General features: G+C 37.9%; 1 protein-coding gene across 1 annotated transcript in view; it reads right to left on the reverse strand.

Moving 5' to 3' along the window:
• Window positions 1–7,859, reverse strand: part of LOC142334954 (casein kinase I-like) — a 29,524-nt gene extending 21,665 nt beyond the window's left edge. Inside the window, exons 1-2 of the mRNA XM_075383286.1 lie at window positions 7,539–7,859; window positions 6,087–6,290 (exon numbers count right to left, since the gene is read on the reverse strand). Of these exons, the coding sequence (XP_075239401.1) occupies window positions 6,087–6,290; window positions 7,539–7,679 (345 nt within the window). The 5' untranslated portion in view covers window positions 7,680–7,859. The remainder of the gene's footprint in view (window positions 1–6,086; window positions 6,291–7,538) is intronic.
• Between the last annotated feature and the right edge of the window lie 1,731 nt (window positions 7,860–9,590).

Genomic DNA, 9,590 nt, shown 5'->3' on the forward strand with positions numbered 1-9,590 from the left:
GAATCATGTGAGTGGTATTAACAATCCAGCTGACATCGGGACACAAGCGATCAATGTTGACAAACTTAAGAAAAGCGAATGGCTCACTGGGCCGGCCTGGTTGGAGCAACGAGAGAACGAATGGCCTGAACAGTTGAATTTAACATTTGCTTCAGACGAACAAAACGACGAAATGGTCTTCTCAGCAAAGGTTGAAGAGAAGAAGCCGATGATTCAGTGGGAACGATTTAGCAGTTTCAATCGACTAGTAAATACAATGGCATACGTACAGCGCGTATTCATAAAACACAAACCGGCAACAAAAACACTAAGTGTTGAAGAAAGAGAGGGTGCACAAGCAAGCATCTTCAGACTACTGCAGCGAGAACAGTTTGCTGAAGAGATGAAATCTCTCAAGGCTGAAAAGGAAATTCCAAACAGCAAAATCCTCCAGTTTTCGCCATTCATTGACCAGCCAGGACTTATTCGTGCCCAGGGCAGAACAGGTAAAAGTCAATTGAACTTCGAAACCAAGCATCCAATACTATTACATTGGAAGCACCATGTAGTTGAATTATTCTTGCAAAATGAACATAAGAATAATCATCACGAAGGTACTGAACATGTCAGAAACATAGTTCAGCAGAAATTCTGGATCCTAGGCATACGAAATGCTTTGAGATCGATCAAAAACAAATGCATTAGATGTCGAAAGGGAACAGCCCAAACAAAGGCACCAGTAATGGCAGATCTACCTGAAGAACGATTAGTCGCATCAACAGTATTTTCGAATGTGGGCGTAGACTATTTCGGACCATTCACAGTAAAGATTGGTCGAAGAAACGAAAAGCGTTGGTGCTGTCTATTCACATGCCTTACTGTACGTGCGGTACATATAGAGATTGTACCAAAACTAAACACTGATAGTTGTCTAAACGCAATTATGAGATTCATTGCACGAAGAGGCAAACCGGTCAAAATGATTAGCGATAACGGGACAAACTTCGTTGGAGCTGAAAAAGAACTGGCAGACTATATAGCAGCATGGAACAAGGTGCGAATTGAAGAACATCTGATTCAACAAGGTATCAGATGGAAGTTCAACCCACCTGCAGCACCACACTTTGGAGGAGTGTGGGAAAGACTGGTTAGGAGTTGCAAGAAGGCAATGTACGCAGTGCTGGGCAATCGATCAGTCACGGAGGATGTTCTGTCAACCACGATGTGTCTTGTTGAACAGATGCTGAATGCTAGACCGCTGACACAAGTCAGTTCTGATGCTACCGATTTAGAAGCTATTACTCCAAACCATTTCCTACTTGGCAACAAGAACCTTTGTTTACCGTATCTATCAGGTGCAGAGCAATTTGTTGATCATAGAAAGCTCTTCCGACAAACACAAGCTTACGCAGACCTCATCTGGGACAGATTCCGTAAAGAGTACTTGCCAACGTTGAACAGTCGTAAGAAATGCAGACCACAACGGACAGAAGTCTTCAGCAGGGTGATCTTGTGTGGTTAGTGGAAGACAGTGACAAACGTGGATATTACAATATGGGTCGAATAACCGAAACCTTTGAAGGTTTCGACGGAGTGATTCGATCGGCTAAAATTCGAACGAAAGATGGATACTACAAGAGACCAGTAGTGAAGCTCGCTCCAGTGCTATCAATGGACGAAGATGTTTTCACGAAGGAAAACAGGGCCGACGATGTTGGAGCTGAGCTCGCTAAGCTTGCGTAGGCGGGAAAACAGAAACAAAACACTTTCTGTTGTCCTAGTCATTTAATAGTTATAGTTCTAGTTCTAGTTACAGTTTGTCACGTGAGAAAAAAGAGAAAAGGGGGAAATAACAAAAGCAACACACAGATCTCAACGCAGTAGCCGCAGAAAACGGCTGAAAGTATAACTCAGCAAAATATTGCAAAACAAATTGTCTTGAGCAGTAAATAACGTGTTACTGTGTCTTGAACTAGAAATATTCCTGAGCAGTAAATTGTTACTGTGTCTTGTATTCAAAATATTATTCTTGAGCAGTTAAATTCTGTTACTGTGTCTTGCATCAACGGATTATTGGAGCTGAAATTCAACTGCTATAACCCCAACTTCTGGTATTCTCAACTTGTGAGTACAAACAGCAAAAGCCAACTTAGGTTTAAATTTAAATATTTTTGCACAAACAGGTCTTAGACATATATCTTTGTCTTCGATTTGTTTTTTCTATCGTATTGAACTGGTATACCTAAAGAGATCCCGTATTGTGTGATCTGTAGCAATCCAGTTCAAATTGATAGTTGAAAAAACTAAGATCAGCGAATAGTTACGAGCTAAAATAGTTAATGCAACGGTAAGTACAGCAGAGCGGATATACAGTTACAAAAGCGAACTGCATAAACGAAGTATCCGGACAGATTTTGTAACCACTCAGAACGAACTGGGCGGTGTAAAACTTTCTTTGTGAAACACAAGGAGAGCAGCCGTTACACATCTCGAACATTTTCTTTTCTATTCATTGATCGCAGGTCTTAGTTTTAAGTACAAGGTTTTGCCATAAAAACATTACCCACTAATTTCGGACGAATCGCTCTCGAACGACTCGCAGGCTGGGGATCAACTAAAATGTGCTTCAGTTGAGGGGGAGGCTAACTTTGCAACGCCTTTCACTGAAAACTAAGTCTAACTTTAAATTTAACCTTTCACTGAAACCTTACATTTTAAACTGAAAAATGAAACCAATTTTGTTCTAGTTTTTATTTGACTTCTAGCAGTAACTTTTGTCCAATGCAGTTCACTAGCTTAATTTTGGGAATTAGAGAGCCATTTAAATCATACAGAATGCAATTCAAACTATATATAACATAAACCGACTAATGTCGGAAGAATTGCTCTTGAACGACAGGCGGGTGGAACATTTCCCCCCACCGGGATTTGAACCATTGCCCTGCAGCTTCATAATCATATGCACTACCGACTGTACCATTTATCCCTCTTTATTGCCATACTGCAACCGACTTTATATTAGCAACAAGCTTTACTTCGGAGTGAAAGCAATAGAGATCACTCAAAAATGCAGCACGAAAGCGTGGAAAAAGTCACTTGAGAAGTCAAAGAATGTTTTAGAAGAAAAGCGCAAAACGGTCAAGCGAAAAATTTGCATTAAAAAAGACCAACACGTTTACAATATTTGCTATGAACTTCGTCCAAGAGTAATTAAAGAGATCATTTGAAGAAGCGGCCTGACAAAAAATCCGAAGTGGCCAGACACTCGTACCTGCAGACAAAAACAACCCATTATAAGTGCTAACAAACGAGTGGGTTGGGCCTGGTTTTGGTTACTGCAGCTATTTCAATTATAAACCGGAGAGTCTGACAGGCCGGGTGAGGAAAAAAGTGGGGGCAAAATGGGACAGGGGGTCCAAGCCACCTAAAATTGTCCTTTACACTATGAATTAACGACTATACGGCAGAATTCGGATAAAGCGTGGGGATGGAGAGGGGGGGGGGGGGGGGGGGGTGCGCACGTTTGTCTGTCTGTGTGTGCCGGGGGGGGGGGGTTGTAGGGGTCTAAAATTCCAAAAATTCCATTTCACGCAATGAACTGAGTGTATATTTGGGGTCAGACGGACAAAACAGTCAGAAGAAAAAACATGATTAACATAATTGCTACAAACTTCAATTGAGAGCAATAATAAAAACAAGTTATCAAAAGTGTAAATTCAGCACCAAGCAAACAAGGGGGATCAGAATTGTGCGTTCGCACAAATTTCCAACCCTCATCATGCCATACAGATTATCGAAAATTGAAAAGATACAATAGGTTGAAACAAGACGCAAGCTCACAGCATACAGATAAATTTTTAACGATAAACTTGATTGTGCTACAAGAGCGTATATAATAAATATACAAGCATTTCAACTTCAAGATTTAGGGCCGTTCACGCCTCCAAGTTTCACCATTAGCATCATAGCCTTAAGCTGTGAAACAGATTAAGAGTTGTGTTTCGAAAGCACGATATTTTTCAATGAGAATTTTCAAGGCAATTGCATTCAAAAGCAGAAAAAATAAGGTAAAATATTACTAACTACAGTCAGAAGAATTAAACTCAAACGAATTGCGTGAGGTTCTTTTTAGTTAAGATAGTTTAAGCAATGGAAGATCAAACTCACGGAGAAGGGGAAGAGAATTCGGCCTTATCGATCTCATACCGGGATAAAGTAAGTTTGACCCAAACTCAAAATAAAAATCTAAAGAGAAAAGAGACAAGTAATAACAGTAATAACGACCTCAAAAAGTTTTCAGATTCTGTCTTAAATAAGTCGGTTTTGAAAGTGAAGGGAGAAGTGTACACTTTTTCCGTCAATTGAAATCAAACTGATCAAAAAGGTATATCCTTACGCACGAAAAAATTCTCATTTTCCCCTCGAGAAATCCCTACTTCCATTAATTTATTCTACAAAACTTTTGCTACAAAACAGCTGATTATTTTATCTTCAACGAGTCATGGAATAGAAACTGAAATAGATATCGTAGCAGATTTCTTTGCCGTTACATAAAAAGTTCAATCTAAAGTTCAATTTAAATCAAATATTCATATTGATTTAGCCTATAGATAAATTTATCTCAACAACGAACGTGTAGTAATTACTATCACATCATTAGCTCATTAACATTTTAAAAAGATCAACAGATTAGGGACAAAAATTTAATATTGTCTCAAAAAATCTTTGCCGATAAAAAAAACTACAGCCTACAAAACTTCCTTCTTAATACAAATAAATCTTCGGTTCCATCAGAATAAAAAGGATTTGTAATCAGCGTAGACGATTTAATCAGGTTACTTTACAGAAAAGTCAACACGATTTGTAAGTGCTCTCAAGGCTGCTCTGGGTGAAAAAGATTTTCAAATTATTTGACATTTTGTCATAAGCTGAAATCTGCCTCTAATAAGTTCTATAAACAAAAGTGTATCAAGATGAAAGAGATTATTGAAAAAACTGTAACTTCAAAATTTGGTTAAAAAAACATTTTTAGTGCTAATTTTTTGCAGAAACCAAAAATCACAGATTTTTTGCAGAAAACTGCGGATCACAGATTACAGAGATAAAGAAACAAGTTGAAACTTTCACCTATATATTAATATAGCTTGATCAAATTAACTCCGCAGAAACATTATTTTAGTTACCTTGATTATATACGAGTTTCTATGACCTTAAACTAATCCAAACTAAACTTAAGTATTAAAGTGCAGAAGTCACTTTATTGAGTGAGTTAAGTCACGTAACAGCAAAATCTAATCATGCGAATGACCTAAAATCTTTTGTAGATAGATGGAGTCATGACGTCATGCGCGCAAAAGCCGTAATTGAGAGGAAGAAGTCATTCAGAAAAGTTGCTATTGTCAGCTTTGCCGTGTGAACAAATGTAAAACAAAAAAATGTCAGACGACGAAAAAGGAAAAAAAGCATGAACATCGATATACAGCAACGCTCAGCTTGCAAGCCATAAAATGAGGATTCTTTTTCTTTTTTATGATACTTACTGATACTGAATCTGATTCAAGCTATTAGGGCCTACTTATTTTTCGACACGTAATGAATCATGCTATATCAAAAAACGTTTCCAAAAAAGATTTTTATTTACAGTATTTATTAGCGTATTTGAAAATTTCATGAGGCGTGAAAATCACGCCATAAAAACTTTGGAAAATTTTTGTCGATGTTTGTTAAAATTCCATGCAGATATCAAAAAACTGAAAATGTTTCTCCAACGGTCGATTCAGTTTTTAATAGCTTTTGATTTGCAGAAGTATTACTTTTGAATCTTTCCGCAAAAGAAATTGATTTGCCTCACGAATTAAAGTAGGCCTGCTATAAAGTTCCTCGTCCCTATTTCATTGAGAGTTGGAACAGAAACTCGAAGCCAAACTTGACCTCCTTTGTTCCAGCCAATCACAAGGATATATAGGACATTGAAAACCTTAAAATAAACATTGGTTTCAGATTAAGTTCAAATTAACTTTTCTGACAAGTTTTTCTAGTAAGGGGGATTTTTTCTGCTGATAGTATTAACTGACGTTAAACCATAGAAAGGAGAGGATTTGTTGTACCTGTGTGCTCTGCATGGGCACTGGCTCCTGGCCTCCGGACCTCTGCTGTCTGAGCATGGTCCAGTCGAACATGTAGTCGTACTGGTGGTTGAGGGTTCGGAACAAGATGCGGAACAGCTGTCGCAGGTACATGTAGTCGGGAGCCTCTTCAAATCGCAGGTGTTTGCAGTAGTTCAGGTACATCCCAAATTCTGCCGGAAATCCCTAAAACCACATCCATAATTTTTATATTTTTCTCACTGTATTTATCCAACTGCATGAAATATTTTTTTGATCTCATATTTCTCATAGAAGATCACCAGGATCTCGTTATTTGTTCACGTTGTCTGTATGTGAATCTTTGCACAGGAACGAAATCAATTCTTTCGTTTTTTTCTTTTCTCACCGTGTTTTCCATATTTCATTTAATTAAGGATACAACAACTTTATTTTGGAGTTCTGTGTGGACGTACTCTTAATAAGGGCCGTAGAGCAATATTGGCGAAGCCCACATTGGCGTAATTTTTCATCGAAAATCTCCTACCAAGTAAAGGGGACCATTTGGCCCAGATCTTACTGCTTTAATTCAAGAAAACTTATCTCAATACATGTAAAAATGGGCCTTACAGTGTGGTGAGATATGTCGACAAGGACAAGTTTGTACTAATTTCTAATTATACTATATATTTATCCTTTCTTGCCACATTATTTCAAGGTTGAAGCGCTAGCTTTTACTGCCATAAGGTGTTCCGACTTTTTGTATTTTTCTGTCGAATCGCTTTCGAACAATTCTGTCAAATCACCACGGTCGAGGGATCGAAATTCTAACGGAAAATATTTTTGAAAACAGGCACTTTGGAGCAAAAAATTTCGGGGTTGCTGTAATTTTCTAATAGAAAAATACAACAGGAGAATACAAACAAAATGGCCATCATTATTGCTATTTCTAGCTGATTTTAATGAATATCTCAAAACTCAACTTTCAGGGAATCCAAGTTATTTCCAATTTAAGGTATTTCAAAAATACACTTTTAACCACTAGTTTCTGGTAAAACACTAGTTTCTGGAGCTCAAGATTTCATAACACGCAATTTCACCGGTCCGTTTTAGATTCAGCTATATTTTAATCATCTTGAGTTATAGAAAATTTATTCGATGGAGAGTCGAAGTAAATATATGCATATAAAATCGAAAGTTCTGTTTAATAAACTTCTGTCTTGCACGGCTGTAAAGAAACACCAGTTCTGATTTCCTTTTCAGCCCCTGCACCATCCTAACTTTCAACTCACTTCAAGCAACACTCAATGCTTCATTTTTCAAAATGAGGGAGGAAAATGATTTCCAGCAGTCTTGAAGTAATGAGTTTCGAATAGCTATGGGGCACAATAGGTCAGCCGCTATTTTCGATGTCATAGTGTCCCCTCATGTGATGAATACACAATAATAGGGGCTAGAAAGACATGGCCGACATACCTTGCATAAAGACTCGACTGATGTGTTGGTCTTTTTCTCTGAGATCTTCTCGTACTTCTGCTTCTTTGTGTTTGCTTTCAATCCCTGCCAGGGTAAGGCTGACCGGTTGAAGTACATGAGCACGTATCCCAATGACTCCATATCGTCTCGTCTGCTCTGCTCTACTCCCAAGTGAGCGTTGCAGCTGGCATACCGCGCGGTTCCAGTCAGGTTCTTGTCTTCCCTGTACGCGATGTGCTGCTTGCTCTTTGGGTCTCTGAACTTCTTCGCCAGACCAAAGTCAATCAGGTAAAGCTAGAATCAATATAAAAATAAGCTGACACTGCTGTCGACATAAAAATACGAATTAACCATTACCTTTAAAACTAAACTAGCACGCGCGTAAGAGCGCCAGGAAGTGAACTGAAAAAGCGCAAAACTTTCAACAAATGCAAGGAAACATAATTCCTCCGATTTCTGTAACGGCAGAAAAACAAATACAAATATATAATTTTGTGCGGAAATTGAGAAAAACAGGAAAAATTAAAAACCAAACTTAGAGTTTCCAGAATAACGGAGACATTAAGAAACCCCAAATCAAGAACTTGTCCTTGAACGAACCAAATGTTCCGTTCTTTGGTCCTAATTGTTTCGATTCAACATTTTGTTCAACTTAAATTGCGCAATTTTTCGGAAAAAAAGCGTTAAATTGCAGTGGCGAGCAGCAGCAACCAGTGGCGAGCAGCGGGGCAAAATTTTTTGACGACCGCATTTACCTATTTTAAGATTTCAAAACAGTGTAGTTTGAATACAAAAAGAACCGGACATAAATATTGGTTGCTAAAAAAATCAAATTAAGCGTTTGCTTTTTCGCATATTGACTGGCAAAAGAGCAAAACATAACCCTACCTAGAATTCAATAAATTTTCATTTACTAAACAAAAACTATGGACTATAAATGGGATTGGAAATCACAGTCAAATTGCCGCATTAGATAAAATCAAAGAAAGCGATTTACTGTTCAAACATTTTCTCGCCCCACTTCAAATTTAGAGTGAACAAAATTCACGTCGAAAAACAACTCGCGTTTTTGCTTCACTTCCTGCTTCGGCGTGACCAAAATCATATATTCAATTTGACTTCAAAAATCGGGAAAAACTGGGAACAGATCTTAAAAACATAACCGACTAAAATCGGGCGAATTGCTCTCAAACGACCGGCTGGCTTCGTCAGTACCTAGCCACTGTTTAGTGTGGTTAGCTCTAGGTTGATTGAAAGGACCTGAGATTATGGTAATAGACGATGACACCACGCCACATAACAGCCACTGAAGTGCGACATCAACAAAAGAGTTAAGGAGAGCGATAATGCGAGATTAAACGTGAGCGAGAAAGAGAAGTGCTACGCACTGACTTTTAGTGTCTTTCTCTGGTGTTATTGAGGTTATTATTAGAAGTAATTAACTTGAAAAATTGGCATCTTAAAAGGACTTTAGATGTTTCACAGTGCGATTTTTACAGATATATTTTGAAAAATTAGCTAGTAATAGCCTTTTATTGAGCGGTTCGAATGCGTGATATATCCACCAATTTGCCTTGTACTTTCAAAGATTTAATCTGTCGCGATTAACTCTAATTAGGCCTGATTTAACTTGGTATTTTATAAAGACTTTCCAGTTCAATCTTATATTACTTCGCAAAGAATTAATCAATAATTATTAATAAGAATTTTCCAAGTTCTATCAAGTTTTAAGAGGTCTTGATTAACTGATTGTCAGGCTGGTTCTCCGGTGTTCTGATGATCGTGGGTTCCGCAGGGCTGTACCTTGAGTTGTATTGGTCCTTCGTAAATATTTACTGATCTACAATTTGGGCAATTTCCGGCTTTTGTACGTCTCTTGGTGTTTGTTGAGTACATATACAAGTTCCCTATTAGCACCTTATCAGAATAATTACTTCAGCAAGTACATAATCTCTCATGAAGTTATTTACCAATTATGCGAATTCATCCTCAGCGAACTCAAAAAGGTAAATATTGAGGCTTTTAGGCACTTGATATGTTTATCAGTAAACT

The sequence above is a fragment of the Convolutriloba macropyga genome, chromosome 1 (assembly GCF_964194025.1).
Source record: "Convolutriloba macropyga chromosome 1, txConMacr16.3, whole genome shotgun sequence".
NCBI classification, from domain to species: domain Eukaryota; kingdom Metazoa; phylum Xenacoelomorpha; order Acoela; family Convolutidae; genus Convolutriloba; species Convolutriloba macropyga.